This window comes from Nerophis lumbriciformis, linkage group LG03, assembly GCF_033978685.3.
Source record: "Nerophis lumbriciformis linkage group LG03, RoL_Nlum_v2.1, whole genome shotgun sequence".
NCBI classification, from domain to species: Eukaryota; Metazoa; Chordata; class Actinopteri; order Syngnathiformes; family Syngnathidae; genus Nerophis; species Nerophis lumbriciformis.
The window spans coordinates 25,544,324-25,565,451 of record NC_084550.2 but is presented as its reverse complement, the minus strand read 5'-3'; the positions used below and the strand labels follow the sequence as shown (position 1 = coordinate 25,565,451).

At 33.4% G+C, this 21,128-nt stretch overlaps 1 protein-coding gene across 10 annotated transcripts in view; it reads right to left on the bottom strand.

The window, feature by feature from the left end:
* carmil3 (capping protein regulator and myosin 1 linker 3) overlaps positions 1-21,128 on the bottom strand; it is a 265,948-nt gene that overhangs the window by 25,520 nt on the left and 219,300 nt on the right. For 6 of the 10 annotated variants that reach the window (XM_061935936.1, XM_061935943.1, XM_061935994.1 and 3 more), the window contains 8 exons: positions 18,852-18,950; positions 18,646-18,765; positions 9,849-9,962; positions 5,953-6,128; positions 5,782-5,875; positions 4,357-4,482; positions 1,030-1,096; positions 771-961 (listed from right to left, as the gene is read on the bottom strand). In XM_061935936.1, the coding sequence (XP_061791920.1) occupies positions 771-961; positions 1,030-1,096; positions 4,357-4,482; positions 5,782-5,875; positions 5,953-6,128; positions 9,849-9,962; positions 18,646-18,765; positions 18,852-18,950 (987 nt within the window). The remainder of the gene's footprint in view (positions 1-770; positions 962-1,029; positions 1,097-4,356; positions 4,483-5,781; positions 5,876-5,952; positions 6,129-9,848; positions 9,963-18,645; positions 18,766-18,851; positions 18,951-21,128) is intronic. The other 4 variants (XM_061935966.1, XM_061936001.1, XM_061935981.1 and 1 more) reach the window with 2 other exon arrangements.

The window sequence follows — 21,128 nt, the reverse complement described above, 5'->3', positions numbered from 1 at the left end:
AATTAATTTGAAAATCCATTTTTTGTTTATACCCCTACCGGAAAACACATAAAAAAAATTAAAAAAAAGTATATATATTACATAGATTTTTGATCTTTTTTAATCAATTAAAAATCGTTACAAATAAGAATTGCGATTAATCTGAAAATCAGTTTTTTTTGACACCCTGACTGGACAGGACATATTTATAAAAAAAATAATTACATCGATTTTTTTTTTTTTTAATGCCAAAAAGAATCGCTATTCAAACGAAACTCAATTCCTTTCGACACCAGTAGTCATTATGCATTTAAAAACCAAAACAACAAGCAGACTAAATCCAGTCTGTGTAAACAACCCGTCACTATCAGCTCAGAACGTTTCTCCAAAGTGGGTAAGTCAGAAAACGCCTACAGAAGGCAGTTATTGCATCGAGACAAAGGCAACCGCCTCTGAAGTCAACAGCATCTTATTTTTGGAAAGTGCCACTGGCATCGGGAGTAGCATGAATGAAAAGTTGGCACGAAGCCGGCAACCTTCAGAAGAACAGTTTTTCGCCTCAGGGCTGCGTGGAAACAAAGTGTTGCCACAACCCCCCACTAGTGCTCCTTAGTAATAAAGATGCTATTTCCAACATGCTAACTGCTCACAATCACTTTCACACTGTTTGGCTCTCATTGGTGGGGGAGACGGCAATGTTGCCCTCGCGGCAACGCTGCCCTCGCGGCAACGCTGCCCTCGCGGCAACGCTGCCCTCGCGGCTCACAGGCGGTCATTTGCCATGAACTCACAGCTTCTGGGGGAAGGTGCCCCGCTCTGTGTCTCCGCGGCGGACGGGGCCTTACGTGGGTCACGTGGCGTAAGGGCGAGCCGTTGGTGGGGAGGGTGGACAGACACTCCCACGATGCCGAGTGGGAAAGGTGGGCAGCGGGTGGAGGAGCATGAGAAGGGACGGGGGAGGAGTTGGGCTCGTCTCCGAGACCTACAACAAATTTTAGATTTGTTAACTCATGCCTTCGTCAAGTCTATGCAGTAGCTTAAAAACCTCACCTGGTCTGGTGGAGACAGGGCGGATTCTTCTGGTTCTGGAGCTCCGCTTCTTTATAGCCATTGTGTCCTTCAGAGCAAAAATAGCTTTTTTTACTGTGCAGATTATTCAACAATAACAACTCAAACCTTAACAGCGCAGACATTTTATTGTCTGTGCAACTTTACACAATTGCTAGAAGTAATTGTTATTGAGCACCGTGGAAGTGCATGTAAGAGGTGTCAAACTCAAGGCCCGTCATATTAATTTATTTGGCCCTCGAAAGGCTGAGGATAATTATCAAAGTACTTGCTTTTCTTACGAAATGTATTCGTCTATTTTCACAAAAAAAAAAACATGCACTCACATACATTTTTTAACACAAATATTATCCAATAATGCAACAAATAAATTATTTGCGTGTACACCAAATGTGTATACCTGTTAGGGCTGTAAATCTTTGGGCATCACATGATTCGATTCGATTCTTGGGGGTAACGATTTGATTCAGAAATCGATTCTCGGTTCAAAATCAATACTTTTTTAATAACAATGGGTGGCAGTTCTATGAATAACCAAATTCCTCAATAAAACCGATAAACAGGTCTGATACATTTCTATAAAACTGGTTTTGTTTCATAAAATTGTACCGAAGCATTTAATAAAGTGGCTGGACAGGACAGATTAAAATAATAATAATAATAATAAAATTAAAATTACACATATATATATATCCATCCATCCATTTTCTACCGCTTGTCCAAAATCCCGACTTTTTGACAGAAAAAAATCCAGACTTTTTACCGGAAAAAAATCCCGATTTTTTGACAGAAAACCCCCCGATTTTTTGACAGAAAAAATCCAGATTTTTTGACGGAAAAAAATCCCGATTTGTTGACGGAAAAATCCCGATTTTGTGACGGAAAAAATCCCGATTTTTTTGACAAAACAAATCTCGATTTTTTGACAGAAAAAAAATCCCGATTTTTTGACGGAATAAATCCCGACTTTTTGACGAAAAAAATCCACACTTTTTGACAGAATAAAATCATGACTTTTTGACAGAAAAAATTTAGACATTTTGTCAGAAGAAATGTAGACATTTTGACATAAAAAACCCATACTTTTTTAAAGAAAAATACCTGATTTTTAACAGAAAAAATCCTGACTTTTTGATAGAAAAAATCCATACTTTTTGACAGAAAAGATCCTGACTTTTTGACAGAAAAAAATCCTGACTTTTTGACAGAAAAAAATGTAGACATTTTGACATACAAAAACCATACTTTTTGAAAGAAAAATACCTGACTTGTAACAGAAAAAAATCCAGATTTTTTAACTGAAAAAAAATCAAGACTTTTTGACAGAAAAAATCCAGACTTTTTGACAGAAAAAAAATCCAGATTTTTTGACAAAAAAATCCAGACTTTTTGACAAGAAAATCCCGGGTGTACCCCGCCTACTGTCCGAATGCAGCCGAGATAGGCTCCAGCACCCCCAGCGACCCCATATATATATATATATGTATATATATATATATATATATATAACATTTATATATACATATATATACATATATATATATATATTTCGCATTAACAGCTACCAACCATTCACGAAACCCAACACAACACTCCAATACGTGCACCATGACAGCAACCACCCACCCACCACCACGAAAAGAATACCTACCGGAATTAATAAAAGGCTATCGATGCTGTCATCTAGCAAAGCTGAATTTGACCAAGCAACCCCCCCGTACCAAAAAGCCCTTGATGAAAGCGGATACAATTTCACCCTCACCTATGAACCCACGCCAGGAAACCAACCAAAAAAGAACAGAAAACGAAACGACATCATCTGGTACAACCCCCCATACAGCAAAAACGTCTCAACTAACATTGGACGCAAATTCCTCAATCTGATTGACAAACACTTTCCCAAAGACAACACCCTAAGAAAAGTATTCAACAACAACAACATTAAATTGAGCTACAGCTGTATGAACAATATACGACAAATTATCTCAAACCACAACAAAACAATTGCAAATGAGCCGCCGGCCCCCAGACAGAGCGACTCCAAAACCAACAAAGACTGCAACTGCCGAAAGAAACCTGATTGCCCTCTCAACGGGGGGTGCTTACAAACATCAGTTGTCTACCAATCTAAGGTAACACGCAAGGACATTAACACATCCGACACATATGTAGGATTAACCGAGGGGGAGTTCAAAACCAGATGGAACAATCACAAGGCTTCTTTCAGGAACCAAAACCTGCGGAATACCACAGAACTCAGCAAACACATTTGGGACCTCAAAGACAATAATGTTGAATATTCAATAACATGGCAAATTCTTGCATCCAGCACACCTTACAATAGTGGTAATAAAAGATGCAACCTATGCTTGAAAGAGAAACTGTTTATTATTTACCGTCCAGACCTGTCATCCCTCAACAAGCGCAGCGAAATTGTAACAGCATGCCGCCACAGACGGAAACACCTCCTAGGTAACACATGAGCCAATCACCACGCCCCTACGCCAGCCTGTACCCACCCACTCTGTGCCCTGTATAAACCATGATATGTGAATGCTCCCATTAAAATCTCCTGATGATTGAGGGAACCCCCTCATGAAACAGGCCTGTAGAGATGAAATAGTCTTGTGATTTTTTTTCCCACACATACATATATTGCGCTCTACTACGGTATCGAGCACTATTTTTTGGATAACCTTAAGACATATATATATATATATATATATATATATATATATATATATATATATATATATATATATATATATATATATATATATATATATATATATAAATGTTTTATTTATATATATATATATATAAAACATATATATATATATATAAACTTTTTCTTTTTTTTTTGACACCCCAATATTTGTTGAATCAACTAAAAAGTCTAGCATGCATGCCTGAACGCTCACCGTAACATGCGTCACGTACCAAATTACTCTGACGAGTGTACCTGAAAAATGTGTTTAAAATGCTAACCTGCTAACGTTAGCATGCATCAAGTACCAAAACTAGCTAAACATTTTTGTTTAAAAAGCTAGCATGCTAACAGGCTTCATTCGTCAAGTAACAAATTATTTGGCGCTGAGCTTTATAACTGCAAAATTAACAAAAAATAGCTAACATGCTAAAGTTAGAATGCTAATAATTGTGCAGCAGGCCGTACGAAAGTTAGCTACGGGCGGATAATGGCTCTCGGGCCACACTTTAGACACCCCACAGCTATTGTAACGCTTGACAATCCTTAATTCAAGCCAAAAATATTGAATATGCCTTAAAAAAACATCGTAGTACTCTTACTATTCCTAGGGTCACGCCCATGTCTTCATCCGGGAATTCCAAAGACTCCATGATCCTGGACTGTCTGATGGTGTGTCTTCCTGACCCCACATCCTCCCAGCGCTTCACCTGGGACACCTGACGCAACTGACACACACACACACACACACACACACACACACACACACACACACACACACACACACACACACACACTCGTATTTGTATTTACAACATGAATAATATATACATACTATGCAAATATAAACAAGCTTGTTGTGAAAAATTAGTTGGAATTTCACAAGAAAAAGGTCACAATTTCACAAGAAAAACTTAGAATGTTGGCCGTATTATAATAAAAGTCGTCATTTTACTCAACGCAAGTCAAAATTTTTCAAGAAAAACTGAACATTTGTGCAATATTATGATAAAAGTTGGACATTTACTCAATAACAGTCGCAATTTTACAAGAAAAGTAGAACATTTTGGCAATTTTTTTTAAAAGAGTCGTAATTTTACTCAAAAGTCACAATTTTATAAGAGTACTTTAAAATATTGGCAATATTTTAATAATAATCTGAATTTAACTTGCCAAAATGATGACAAAAATCCTAACTACTCAAAAAATTTAAAAAAATGATGGCAATAATGTAAATACAAATGTCACCATTTTGCATTAAAAAGTAATAATTTTACATTAAAAAAGTAATACTTTTACGAGAAAATATTGCAATATTACATAAACAAAAACAATATTAAAATTGTTCCCAATTTTATAAGAAAAAAGTCGACACATTGTGAGAAAAACACTGCTTTTAGTTATTTTTATTTTATTTTTATTTTTTGTTTGTAATTTGTTTTTAATCTTCATTATTACAGTATGTCTCTATATACATATTTATTTATTTTTTTTAAATACATTTTGGCCAAAGGGGGCGCATTTCAATTTCTTACACACACTTGTTATTTCATATGTTGACCAGAGGGGGAGCACTTTTAAAAGCGACACAGTCAATTTGAAAAAATCCCTCCTTTTTGGGACCACCCTCATTTTTACCACACTATCAGGCACATTAGAGGCAACAATCTCAAGTGTATCTCTAAAAAATATAGTAGTATCGACTAGATACGCTGCTGTACTTGGTATCATTACAGTGTAGATCCACCCATGGCGTTTGTTTACATTGTGACGCTGGTGAGCTATTGTATCCTCCTTGGGTGTGTAGTGAAGCATGTTTAGCTATTCCTCGTCTTCCAGTGATAATGCTACTTGTAAGAAACTTACTTTATTTTTACTTTTCAAACAGAGTATAGTACCGAATATGATTCATTAGTACCGCGGTACTATACTAGTACCGGTATACCGTACAACCCTAGTCTCAACGCTTGAAAATTGATTGATTGATTGATTGATTGAAAAAGGAGTCATGCAGAAAAGGCCATTACCAGTACCAGTGTCTTATGAGTGGCGTAGAGTTCTTGCAGGATCTGATCCACGATGGAGTTGGTCAAATAGGAGACCACGGACAACTTCACCTCTCTGACGTGAAGAGACAACAATAAATAAAAACCCTCGCCAGCGTTATTGAGAATATTGAAAGGAGTGCTTGTTCTTACTCCAGGGCTCTGTTGATGTCCTCCGACGCTCTCTCCATGAGGGCGTTGCGGATGGCCGAGCGAGGGATCAGAACCTGCTCGCAGATGGAGGACAGAGACGGACTGAGCCTCTCGGCCGCCGAGCAGGACATGGGACACAACTCTCGGCACAGGGACACCATAGAGTCCACCACCACCTGCAACACCATGCACTGTAATCAATGATCAAAACCTCTCACATTTAACCCGGATTATACTCATTTTACCTAACAAATGTACATTGTTGGTGCAGCTACAACTCTTATTTTTTTTTGTGATAGAGTGATTGGTCACAAAAAACAATCAAGTATATACTGTACATCACATGGACAAAGATTGGGTTTTCTGACATGGACTTGTTTCTTCAGCATTGTCCACACGTTTAAGTCACGTTTTTGTGTCACCTGACATCACATGGACAAAGATAAGACCTTCTGGAGGAAAGTTCTGTGGTCAGATGAAACAAAAATGGAGCTGTTTGGCCACAATACCCAGCAATATGTTTGGAGGAGAAAAAGGTGAGGCCTTTAAATCCCAGGAACACCATGCATACCGTCAAGCATGGTGGTGGTAGTATTATTTTTTAACTTTTTTTTTTTTAACAAATTCTAGCTTGATTTAGCCATTCCTTTACCACTTTTGACGTGTGTTTGGGGTCATTGTCCTGTTGGAACACCCAACTGTGCCCAAGACCCAACCTCCGGGCTGATGATTTTATCTTGTCCTGAAGAATTTGGAGGTAATCCTTCTTTTTCATTGTCTCATTTATTTCATTGTCCCCCCTAACCAATGACCCTAACCCTACCTCAAATATAACAATATACTTATATTATTACAAATCATGATATATATTTTTTGACACAGCTCCTGTAATGGATAATAAAAATCCTGACTTTTTTACACTTTAAAAAAAAACAGATTTTTTGACAAAAAATACCGACTTTTTGACAAGAAAAATACAGATTTTTTTACGGAATAAATCCCGACTTTCTGACAGAAAACAACAACTTTTTGACGGAAAAAATACCGTTTTTTTACAGAAAACCCCCCAGATTTTTTGACAAAAAACCCCAGATTTTTTGACAAAAAAAATCCGGACTTTTTGACACTTCCAAAAAAAACTGATTTTTTTGACAGAAAATACAGACGTTTTGACAGAAAAATACAGACTTTTTGACAGAAAAATACAGACTTTTTGACAGAAAAATACAGATTTTTTGACAGAAAAAATACCGACTTTTTGACAAAAAAAAATACAGATTTTTTGACAGAATAAATCTTGACTTTCTGACAGAAAAAAACGACTTTTTGACGGAAAAAAATGCAGATTTTTTGACAGAAAAAAAAACAGATTTTTTGACAGAAAAAATACTGACTTTTTGACAATTCCAAAAAAACCTGATTTTTTGACAGAAAAATACAGACATTTTGACAGAAAAATACCGACTTTTTGACATTAAATATATCGATTTTTTGACGGAAAAAATACCGATTTTTTGACAGAAATAATCCTGACTTTCTGACAGAAAAAAAATCCTGACTTTTTGACACTTAGAAAAAAAACAGACTTTTTGACAGAAAAAAAGTTTTTATGACAGAAAAAATACTGACTTTTTGACAGAAAAAATACCGACTTTTTGATGGAAAAAAATACCGATTTTTTGACAGAAAAAATCCTGACTTTCTGACAGAAAAATACTGACTCTTTGACGGAAAAAATACCGACTTTTTGACGGAAAAAATACAGATTTTTTGACAGAAAAATACTGACTTTTTGACAGAAAACACCGACTTTTTGACAGAAAACACCGACTTTTTGACAGATAAAATACAATTTTTTTAACGGAATAAATCCCGACTTTCTGACAGAAAAATACTGACTTTTTGACGGAAAAAATACCGACTTTTTGACGGAAAAAATACAGATTTTTTGACAGAAAAAATCCTGACTTTCTGACAAAGAAAATCCTGACTTTTTGACACTTAGAAAAAAAAACGACTTTTTGACAGAAAAAAACAGATTTTTTGACAGAAAAAATACCGACTTTTTGACAGAAAAAAACTGATTTTTTCACAGAATAAATCCCGACTTTCTGACAGAAAAAAATAGATTTTTTTTACGTAAAAAATACCGATATTTTGACAGAAAAAATCCTGACTTTCTGACAGAAAAAAATCCTGACTTTTTGACACTTTGAAAAAAAAACTGACTTTTTGACAGAAAAACCTGATTGTTCCACAGAAAAAATACCGACTTTTTGACAGAAAAATACCGACTTTTTGATAGAAAAAAAACGATTTTTTTGACAGAAAAAATACCGAATTTTTGACAGAAAAATAACGACTTTTTGACAGAAAAATACAGACTTTTTGACAGAAAAATAACGACTTTTTGACAGAAAAATACCGATTTTTTGACAGAATAAATCCCAACTTTCTGACAGAAAAAAACGACTTTTGACGGAAAAAATACAGATTTTTTTGACAGAAAAAAAATACTTTTTGACGGAAAAATTACCAATTTTTTTGACAGAAAAATCCTGACTTTCTGACAAAAAACCCCTGACTTTTTGACAGAAAAAAACCTGACTTTTTGACAGGAAAAATACTGATTTTTTGACAGAAAAATACTGACTTTTTGACAGAAAAAATACTGACTTTTTGACAGAAAACAGCGACTTTTTGACAGATAAAATAAATTTTTTTTGACGGAATAAATCCCGACTTTCTGACAGAAAAATACTGACTTTTTGACGGAAAAAATACCGACTTTTTGACGGAAAAAATACAGATTTTTTGACAGAAAAAATCCTGACTTTCTGACAAAGAAAATCCTGACTTTTTGACACTTAGAAAAAAACCCGACTTTTTGACAGAAAAAAACAGATTTTTTGACAGAAAAAATACCGACTTTTTGACAGAAAAATAACGACGATTTGACAGAAAAAATACTGATTTTTTTGACAGAATAAATCCCGACTTTCTGACAGAAAAAACAACTTTTTGACGGAAAAAATACTGATTTTTTGACAGAAAAAAAATCCTGACTTTTTGACACTTCCAAAAAAACTGATTTTTTGACAGAAAAATACCGACTTTTTGACAGAAAAATACCGACTTTTTGACAGAAAAAAACAGACAATTGACAGAAAAAAAAAAGATTTTTTGACAGAAAAAATACTGACTTTTTGACAATCAAGTATATACATCACACGGACAAAGATTTGGTTTTCTGACAGACTTGTGTCTTCAGCATTGTCCACACGTATAAGTCACGTTTTTGTGTCATCTGACATAACGTGGACAAAGATAAGACCTTCTGGAGGAGAGTTCTGTGGTCAGATGAAACAAAAATGGAGCTGTTTGGCCACAATACCCAGCAATATATTTGGAGGAGAAACGGTGAGGCCTTTAATTCCAGGAACACCAGCCATACCGTCAAGCATGGTGGTAGTATTATGCTCTGGGCCTGCGGACCTGCAGCAAAGCGGGGTGTGCCAGGACCGGCTTTGAGATCAGCGACAGGTGCGTAGATGACCCACATGGGAATGTTTATCTAATCACCTGTCACTCTGTTAAAGGGAGCAGCCGAGAAGGAGAGAGAGAGAGAGTTGGAAGGCGAGCGAGAGTAACGGACATAAGAGATGATGGCGGAAAAGCACACAAAGAGACTCATAGTGAAAAATAAACCATGGTGGTAGTATTATGCTCTGGGCCTGTTTTGCTGCCAATGGAACTGGCGCTTTACAGAGAGTAAATGGGACAATGAAAAAGGAAGATTATCTCCAATTTCTTCAGGACAAGCTAAAATCATCAGCCCGGAGGTTGGGTCTTGGGCGCAGTTGGGTGTTGTATTTTGCACGTCTTTGGGATTATACCTGCAGTTCTTTGTCAGCAGCCTTCGCCAGCTCCCCGACCAAAGTGTCCAGGCGTTGCCTGATGGGGCCGTCCACCGACAAGACGTGGGCCAACTCACACAAGGATGGATACAGCTGCCACACACAAGACACAGCCGATTAGAATCAAATATAACAACATATTTATTGTATTGTATTATTACAAATCATGACACATCATTTTTTTGACACAGCTCCTGTAATGGCTAATTAAATCCTGACTTTTTGACACTTCCAAAAAAATACTGACTTTTTGACAGAAAAAATACAGATTTTTTGACAGAAAAAAATACAGATTTTTTGACAGAATAAACCCAGACTTTCTGACAAAAAACAAAAACGACTTTTTGACCGGAAAATAACGATTTTCTGACGGAAAAAATGCTGACTTTCTGACAGAAAAAAAATCCTGACCTTTTGACACTTAGAAAAAAAAAGACAGAAAAAAACTGATATTTTGACAGAAAAAATACTGACTTTTTGACCAAAAAAATACAAATTTTTTGACAGAAAAAAATACTAATTTTTTGACAGAAAAAATACCGATTTTTTGATAGAAAAAATCCTGACTTTCTAGCAGAAAAAAAATCCTGACTTTTTGACACTTAGAAAAAAATAACAGACAGAAAAAACCTGATATTTTGACAGAAAAGATACCGACTTTTTGACAGAAAAAAACTACTTTTTGACGGAAAAAATACGGATTTTTTGACAGGAAAAAATACAGATTTTTTGACAGGAAAAAATACAGATTTTTTGACAGGAAAAAATACAGATTTTTTGACGGAAAAAATACAGATTTTTGACAGAAAAAATACAGATTTTTTGACAGAAAAAATCCTGAATTTCTGACAGAAAAAAATCCTGAATTTCTGACAGAAAAAAATCCTGACTTTTTGACACTTAGAAAAAAAAAACAGACTTTTTGACAGAAAAAACCTGATTTTTTCAGAGAATAAATCCCGACTTTCTGACAGAAAAAAATACAGATTTTTTTTATGTAAAAAATACCGATATTTTGACAGAAAAAATCCTGACTTTCTGACAGAAAAAAATCCTGACTTTTTGACACTTTGAAAAAAACCCTGACTTTTTGACAGAAAAACCTGATTGTTCCACAGAAAAAATACCGACTTTTTGACAGAAAAATACCGACTTTTTGATAGAAAAAAAACGATTTTTTGACAGAATAAATCTAGACTTTCTGACATAAAAAAACCTACTTTTTGACGGAAAAAATACCAATTTTTGACGGTAAAAATACTGATTTTTTGACAGAAAAAATCCTGACTTTTTGACACTTAGAAAAAAAAAAAAGACTTTTTGACAGAAAAACCTGATTTTTTGACAGAAAAAATACTGACTTTTTGACAGAAAAATTTTGACTTTTTGACAGCAAAAATACTGATTTTCTGACAAAATAAATCCTGACTTTTTGACAGAAAAAATACTGATTTTCTGACAGAATAAATCCTGACTTTTTGACAGAAAAAATACCGATTTTTTGACGGAAAAAATCCTGACTTTTTAACACTTAGAAAAAAAGCTGATTTTTTGACAGAATAAATCCCGACTTTCTGATAGAAAAATACAGACCTTTTGACAGAAAATTTCGGAATGCACTGCACATGTGACGGAGGAATGCACCGTGCAGGGTTAAAATTCAACTGGATTTGCATTAAATCAGGTTTTTTTTTTAGCTAATAATCATGCTGCAATAGCTAGCATGTTGCATTCAATGTTTATTCCCATTAATTTCCTATCAATTCCCATGGAAAGTTTCCAACTTTGAATATTACCGGAATTTTGCAACCCTAGACACCCCTAATATAGAGCATATACACGTAATAACTTAGCTTTTTTTTTGTGCAAATTTTCTAGGTTGATAAAAATTCCCCACATGACTCGGGTCTATTCGACATTCCCCAAGATTTTAAAAGAACTGCATTGAATTAACTTTGTTAAAAAAAATATATATATATATATATAAAAAAATTCCGTATATCATCTTTCAACGTCCATGAAAGCTGCTTTAACACCCCTCGCAGGGACTCCCTGGTGCACAAACACTTCCAGTTTTCGACATCAGAGCGCACGGAACATCTGTCTAGAAATATGAAAAAGCCTGCCAGCGTCAAACTTCGCGCTTGAAGATTCCGCCAAGTGAAGTAGCGATGAGATGAAATATTTGACCACGGCCTGTGTGTGTATTTGTGATTGGCATCTTTGGTTAACTTATTGATCTTCCCTGAAAACCCTTTGATTACCATCCAGTGCGCCACACTACCGTAAAAACACTAAAATAATCAACCATATTAGGAATGCATACAGGAAGAAATGTTGCATCTTTTATGTACAAAACCCCAAAACCAGTGAAGTTGTCACGTTGTGTAAATGGTAAATAAAAAGATAATCTAATCCTTTTCAACTTATATTCAATTGAATAGACTGCAAAGACAAGATATTTAACGTTCCAACTGGTAAACTTTGTTATTTTTTGCAAATATTAGCTCATTTGGAATTGAAAGCCAATTCCTTGAAAATGAAAATCAAAAATTTTACCTTAAAAATCATTTTTTTAATTTGAAAATTATTTTTTACCTTGAAAATCATTTTTTGCATTGAAAATCATTTTTTACCTTGAAAATCAACTTTTACCTTGAAATTTTGTTTACCTTGAAAATCAACTTTTACCTTGACATTTTTTTTTACCTTGAAAATAATTTTTTGCCTTGAAAATAATTTTTTGCCTTGAAAAATTTGTTTTTACCTTGAAAATAATTTACCTTGAAAAATTTGTTTTTACCTTGAAAATAATGTTTTACCTTGAAAATTTACTTTTACCTTGAAAAATTAGTTTTTACCTTGAAAATCATTTTTTACCTTGAAAATCATTTTTTGATTTGAAAATCAACTTTTACCTTGAAAATCATTTTTTGTCTTCAAAATCAACTTTAAACTTGAAAATAAACTTTTACCTTGAAAAAAATGTGTTTACCTTGAAAATAATTTTTTACCTTGAAAATCAACTTTTACCTTGAAATTTTATTTTTACCTTGAAAATATTTTTTTACCTTGAACATTTTTTTTTACCTTAAAATTTTTTTGTTGGCTTGAAAATCAACTTTTACCTTGAAATTTTTTTTTTACCTTGAAAATATTTTTTTGCCTTGAAATTCAACTTTTACCTTGAAAATAATTTTTTACCTTGAAAATAATTTTTTACCTTGAAAAATTTGTTTTTACCTTGAAAATATTTTTTTACCTTGAAAAATTAGTTTTTACCTTGAAAATAATTTTTTACCTTGAAAATTAACTTTTACCTTGAAAAATGTGTTTTTACCTTGAAAATCATTTTTTACCTTGGAAATCAACTTTTACCTTGAAAAATTTGTTTTTACCTTGAAAATCATTTTTTTGCTTTGAAAATCATTTTTTACCTTGAAAATAATTTTTTACCTTGAAAATCAACTTTTACCTTGAAAATCAACTTTTACCTTGAAAAATTTGTTTTTACCTTGAAAATAATTTTTTACCTTGAAAATCATTTTTTGTCTTCAAAATCAACTTTAAACTTGAAAATAAACTTTTACCTTGAAAAAAATGTGTTTACCTTGAAAATAATTTTTTACCTTGAAAATCAACTTTTACCTTGAAATTTTATTTTTACCTTGAAAATATTTTTTTACCTTGAACATTTTTTTTTTACCTTAAATTTTTTTTGTTGGCTTGAAAATCAACTTTTACCTTGAATTTTTTTTTTTACCTTGAAAATATTTTTTTGCCTTGAAATTCAACTTTTACCTTGAAAATAATTTTTTACCTTGAAAATAATTTTTTACCTTGAAAAATGTGTTTTTACCTTGAAAATATTTTTTTACCTTGAAAAATTTGTTTTTACCTTGAAAATAATTTTTTACCTTGAAAATTAACTTTTACCTTGAAAAATGTGTTTTTACCTTGAAAATCATTTTTTACCTTGGAAATCAACTTTTACCTTGAAAAATTTGTTTTTACCTTGAAAATAATTTTTTTGCTTTGAAAATAATTTTTTACCTTGAAAATCAACTTTTACCTTGAAAATCAACTTTTACCTTGAAATTTTTTTTTGACCTTGAAAATATTTTTTTTACCTTGAAAATATTTCTTTTTACCTTGAAAATTATTTTTTGGCTTGACAATCAACTTTTACCTTGAACATTTTTTTTACCTTGAAAATAATTTTTTATCTTGAAAATATTTTTTTACCTTGAAAATAATTTTTTACCTTGAAAATAATTTTTTACCTTGAAAATAATTTTTTACCTTGAAAAATGTGTTTTTACCTTGAAAATAATTTTTTACCTTGAAAATTAACTTTTACCTTGAAAAATGTGTTTTTACCTTGAAAATCATTTTTTACCTTGGAAATCAACTTTTACCTTGAAAAATTTGTTTTTACCTTGAAAATCATTTTTTTGCTTTGAAAATCATTTTTTACCTTGAAAATAATTTTTTACCTTGAAAATCAACTTTTACCTTGAAAATCAACTTTTACCTTGAAAAATTTGTTTTTACCTTGAAAATAATTTTTTACCTTGAAAATCATTTTTTGATTTGAAAATCAACTTTTACCTTGAAAATCATTTTTTGTCTTCAAAATCAACTTTAAACTTGAAAATAAACTTTTACCTTGAAAAAAATGTGTTTACCTTGAAAATAATTTTTTACCTTGAAAATCAACTTTTACCTTGAAATTTTATTTTTACCTTGAAAATATTTTTTTACCTTGAACATTTTTTTTTTACCTTAAAATTTTTTTGTTGGCTTGAAAATCAACTTTTACCTTGAATTTAATTTTTTACCGTGAAAATATTTTTTTGCCTTGAAAATAATTTTTTACCTTGAAAAATTTGTCTTTACCTTGAAAATATTTTTTTACCTTGAAAAATTTGTTTTTACCTTGAAAATAATTTTTTTGCTTTGAAAATAATTTTTTACCTTGAAAATAATTTTTTACCTTGAAAATCAACTTTTACCTTGAAAATCAACTTTTACCTTGAAATTTTTTTTTGACCTTGAAAATATTTTTTTTACCTTGAAAATATTTATTTTTACCTTGAAAATTATTTTTTGGCTTGACAATCAACTTTTACCTTGAACATTTTTTTTTACCTTGAAAATAATTTTTTATCTTGAAAATATTTTTTTACCTTGAAAATAATTTTTTACCTTGAAAATAATTTTTTACCTTGAAAATAATTTTTTACCTTGAAAAATTTGTTTTTACCTTGAAAATATTTTTTTACCTTGAAAAATTTGTTTTTACCTTGAAAATAATTTTTTACCTTGAAAATTAACTTTTACCTTGAAAAATGTGTTTTTACCTTGAAAATCATTTTTTACCTTGGAAATCAACTTTTACCTTGAAAAATTTGTTTTTACCTTGAAAATCATTTTTTTGCTTTGAAAATCATTTTTTACCTTGAAAATCATTTTTTACCTTGAAAATCAACTTTTACCTTGAAAATCAACTTTTACCTTGAAAAATTTGTTTTTACCTTGAAAATAATTTTTTACCTTGAAAATCATTTTTTGATTTGAAAATCAACTTTTACCTTGAAAATCATTTTTTGTCTTCAAAATCAACTTTAAACTTGAAAATAAACTTTTACCTTGAAAACAATGTGTTTACCTTGAAAATAATTTTTTACCTTGAAAATCAACTTTTACCTTGAAATTTTATTTTTACCTTGAAAATATTTTTTTACCTTGAACATTTTTTTTTTACCTTAAATTTTTTTTGTTGGCTTGAAAATCAACTTTTACCTTGAATTTAATTTTTTACCTTGAAAATATTTTTTTGCCTTGAAAATAATTTTTTACCTTGAAAAATTTGTCTTTACCTTGAAAATATTTTTTTACCTTGAAAAATTTGTTTTTACCTTGAAAATAATTTTTTACCTTGAAAATGAACTTTTACCTTGAAAAATGTGTTTTTACCTTGAAAATCATTTTTTACCTTGGAAATCAACTTTTACCTTGAAAAATTTGTTTTTACCTTGAAAATCATTTTTTTGCTTTGAAAATCATTTTTTACCTTGAAAATAATTTTTTACCTTGAAAATCAAATTTTACCTTGAAATTTTTTTTTGACCTTGAAAATATTTTTTTTACCTTGAAAATATTTCTTTTTACCTTGAAAATTATTTTTTGGCTTGACAATCAACTTTTACCTTGAACATTTTTTTTTACCTTGAAAATAATTTTTTATCTTGAAAATATTTTTTTACCTTGAAAATAATTTTTTACCTTGAAAACAATTTTTTACCTTGAAAATCAAATTTTACCTTGAAAATCAAATTTTACCTTGAGTATCAATTTTTACCTTGGAAATAATTTTTTGCTTTGAAAATCAACTTTTACCTTGAAAATCATTTTTTGTCTTGAAAATCAACTTTTACCTTGAAAATAAGCTTTTACCTTGAAAACAATGTGTCTACCTTGAAAATAATTTTTTTCCTTGAAATTGTTTTTTTACCTTGAAAATATTTTTTTTTACCTTCAAAATAATTTTTTTCCTTGAAAATTATTTTTTACCTTGAAAATCTTTTTTTACCTTGAAAATCATTTTTTACCTTGAAAATCATTTTTTACCTTGAAATTGTTTTTTACCTTGAAAATAATTTACCTTGAAAATAATTTTTTACCTTGAAAATTATTATTTGCCTTGAAAATCAACTTTTACCTTGAACATTTGTTTTACCTTGAAAATAATTTTTTATCTTGAAAATATTTTTTTACATTGAAAATAATTTTTTACCTTGAAAATAATTTTTTACCTTTAAAAATCAACTTTTACCTTGAAAATAATTTTTTACCTTGAAAATTATTTTTTACCTTGAAAATCATTTTTTGCCTTGACAATCAGTTTTTACCTTGAAAATAAACTTTTACCTTGAAAAAAATGTGTTTACCTTGAAAATCATTTTTTAACCTTGAAAATCATTTTTTAACCTTGAAAACCTCGACATCCATTGCTTTCGGTCTCCCCTAGAGGGGGGGGGGGGGGTTACCCACATATGCGGTCCTCTCCAAGGTTTCTCATAGTCATTCACATCGACGTCCCACTGGGGTGAGTTTTTCCTTGCCCGTATGTGGGCTTTGTACCGAGGATGTCGTTGTGGCTTGTGCAGCCCTTTGAGACACTTGTGATTTAGGGCTATATAAATAAAGATTGATTGATTGATTGATTGAAAATCAACTTTTACCTCGACATTTTTTTTTGTAGATTGAAAATAATTTTTTTACCATGAAAATCATTTTTTACCTTGAAAAAAAATTCATTGGATTTGGATTTAAAAAAGCTGGCACAAGTGGCAAAAAAGACGGTTGAGGAATGCTCGTCAAACACTTATTTGGAACATCCCACAGGTGAACGGACTAATTGGGAACAGGTGGGTGCCATGATTGGGTATAAAAGCAGCTTCCATGAAATGCTCAGCCATTCACAAACAAGGACGGGGCGAGGGTCACCACTTTGTCAACAAATGCCTGAGAAAATTGTTTAAGAACAATTCTCAACCGGCTATTGCAAGGAATTTAGGGTTCAGAGAATCTGGAGAAATCACTGCACGTAAGACATGATATCACGGTCCTTGGATCCCTCAGGCGGTGCTGCATCAAAAAGCGACGTCAGCGTGTAAAGGATATCACCACATGGGCTCAGGAAGACTTCAGAAAACCACTGTCGGTAACTACAGTTGGTCGCTACGTCTGTACGTGCAAGTTAAAACTCTACTATGCAAAGCCACAGTCATTTATCAACAACACCCAGAACCCGGACTGATGCAAAGTGGAAAAGTGTTCTGTGGTCTGACGAGTCCACATTTCGAAATTGTTTTTGGAAACCGTGGACGTCGTGTGCTACGGAACAAAGAGGAAAAGAACCATCCGGATTGTTCTAGGCGCAAAGTTACTTACATAAAACCGTCCATAGCGTTTCTGCTCGTATGGATTCTCCATTCGTCACTCCAAGCAACGTTTTTAAGTTTTACAATACAACTAAAACAATTCATACTTACTAAACCGTCCCATGTGTGATGTCTGTAGGAGTGTTTTCATGCATATTTTCGCATTAGCTAACACGCTAACACGTCTACGAGTGTCTGTGTTAGTATTATTAACTTACAATGGCATTCTTTTTGTATTGTTTCAATTTCGTAAATTCACCAATTGAAAGAATTATTGAGTCTGTTTAGCTGATTGGAGAGCTAGCTTCCTTGCGGGTCCATGACCATGACTTCTGTTTTGCTTGATAAGCTGTTTTACTGCCTTGTTACAGACACTTTTTGGAAACAATTAAGGTATGTAAATAAACATTTCTGCGTGAATAACAGATTTTACAACGTATATACACTATATTTTGGGGCGGCATAGCTCGGTTGGTAGAGTGGCCGTGCCAGCAACTTGAGGGTTCCAGGTTCGTTTCCCGCTTCCGCCATCCTAGTCACTGCCGTTGTGTCCTTGGGCAAGACACTTTACCCACCTGCTACCAGTGCCACCTACACTGCTTTAAATGTAACTTAGATATTGGGTCGGAATTGTTTTTGTCAAAAAGTCGGGATTTTTTTCTAAATGTCGAGAAATCTGGATTTTTTTCATCAAAAAGTCAGATTTTTTATTTTATTTTTTTAAATGGTGTGCAACAGAAAAGCCACATTTATTGATAACATCAATTAATCCGCGCGCCTGAGAAGAGAGGTACAAAAACAACAATTGAATAAATTGTGAAACTCACAGCTCGGGAATTCCTCGCTTCCTTCAGGATCTGTTTGGCGGTCTGCACTTCCTCGGCGTCCTCGGAGCCTTTCAGCACACCGATCTGCTGCTGCACCCGCACGCACAGCCGCTCCATCACCTCCACATGCAGAAATATGCACATTTTGTTACTTTTCCAGCCTCCTCTCCCGCACGTTGAGCGGTCCGGTCCGCAGGAACACACACCTGCTCGGCGGTGCTGGTGACCAGGCCCTGGTGCAGCCGGAGAGCCTGCTTCTGGGAGAAGCGCTGGGTCTGGTTGTTCCGGAGCAGGGCGCGCTGGATCTGCCCCGATCACACGTAAACACACGGTTGTTACGCAGCGTGGCGTAAACAGGAGTAAAGAACATTTGCGTGGTAATAAGGAGACCGAGGAGAACTGGAACTGGAACTGTCTTTTCTCCGGTGGAAATGCTCACTTTAACTTTTGGGACGATACAAGAACACACAACTAGTTGCATGACACCTGTGTCACGGCCTGAGGGGTCTGAGTCCACTTTGAGGAGGGCGCTACGCAAAAAAACTACAAATGTGCCGACTGGCTTTACGGCATACATCACTACCCCTTTCCCCATTTCTTAAAAAGACGGAGGAAAAAGAAGAGGAAGAGGAAGAAGAAGAACAAGAACAAGAACAAGAAAAAGAAGAAGAAGAAGAACAAGAAAAAGAAGAAGAAGAAAAAGAAGAACAAGAAGAACAAGAAGAACAAGAAAAAGAAGAACAAGAAGAACAAGAAGAAGAAGAAGAAGAAGAACAAGAAGAAGAAGAAGAAGAAGAACAAGTACAAGAAGAAGAAGAAGAAGAACAAGAAGAAGAAGACAAAGAGAGACAAGATGATGAAAAAGAAGAAGAACAAGAAGAAGACCAAGAAGAAGAAGAAGAAGAAGACGAAGACAAAGACGGAGACGGAGACGAAGATGATGAAGAAGAAGAAGAAGACAAAGAGAGACAAGATGATGAAAAAGAAGAAGACGAAGAAGAAGAACAAGAAGAACAAGAAGAAGACCAAGAAGAAGAAGACAAAGAGAGCCAAGATGAAGAAGAAGAAGAAGAAGAAGAAGACTAAGACGAAGACGGAGATGAAGGAGAACAAGAAGAAGAACAAGAAGAAGAACAAGAAGAAGAACAAGAACAACGACAAGAAGAACAAGAACAAGAAAAAGAAGAAGAACAAGAAGAAGAACAAGAAAAAGAAGAAGAAGAACAACAAGAAGAAAAAGAACAAGACGAAGAAGAACAAGAACAAGAAGAAGAACAAGAACAAGTACAAGAAGAACAAGAAGAACAAGAAGACAAAGAGAGACAAGATGATGAAGAAGAAGAAGAAGAAGAAGAACAAGAAGAAGAAGACAAAGAGAGACAAGATGATGAAAAAGAAGAAGACGAAGTAGAAGAACAAGAAGAACAATTAGAAGACAAAGAGAGCCAAGATGAAGAAGAAGAAGAAGACGAAGACGGAGACGAAGATGAAGAAGAAGAAGAAGAAGAACAAGAAGAAGAACAAGAAGAAGAACAACAACAAGAAGAAGAACAAGAAGAAAAAGAAGAACAAGAACAAGAAGAACAAGAAGAACAAAAAGAAGAAGAACAAGAACAAGAAGAAAAAGAACAAGAACAAGAAGAAGAAGAACAAGAAGAACAAGAACAAGAACAAGAAGAAAAAGAACAAGAAGATAAAGAACAAGAACAAGAACAAGAAGAACAAGAAGAACAAGAAGAAGAACAAGAACAAGCAGAACAAGAAGAACAACAACAAGAAGAAAAACAAGAAGAAGAAGAAGAAGAAGAAGAACAAGAAGAAAAACAAGAAGAAGAAGAAGAAAAACAAGAAGAAGAAGAAGAAAAACAAGAAGAAGAAGAACAAGAAGAAGAACAAGAACAAGAAGAACAAGAAGAAGAGGAAGAAGGCCTACGTGCAACTACTGCTATCAAAGCCGAAGCTGCAAAACAACCAAAGAAACGAAAAGTTTAATCTGAAGAGACAAAAAAAGAAAAAGGGAGGCTACCCGGATAAAAGGACAGTCAAGGATCAACATTGGCTCGACGAAGACGAGGAATTTTTGGCTCTGCTAAACTAATAAGTGACTTTCAATGCTAATATCAAAATGCTAATGTTAGCTATCGGAAATGTGGTAGCAATAAATAGCCACCACACTACTTCATTCTAACAAACTCTCCCGCCGGGGGGGTGAAACCAAGCGTTTTTTCGTGTCTTTTTTTTTTTGGCCATTTACGGGTCTAAACTGGATGGCAAAACTGACCGACTCGTCAAATTATGTCCTTCTACCATCCAGGGGAGAGGCATGATTTACCAGTTGGGATTCACTTTCACCAGCTCCCAGGCGAGAAAGCCGCTCACCAGCTCAGCAACGAGCTTGTTAGCGCCCTGCGTCAGTACTTATAATAACAATATCACTAATACTCGGTTAATAGTCAAGTCACGACATGTAAACGGGGATTTTT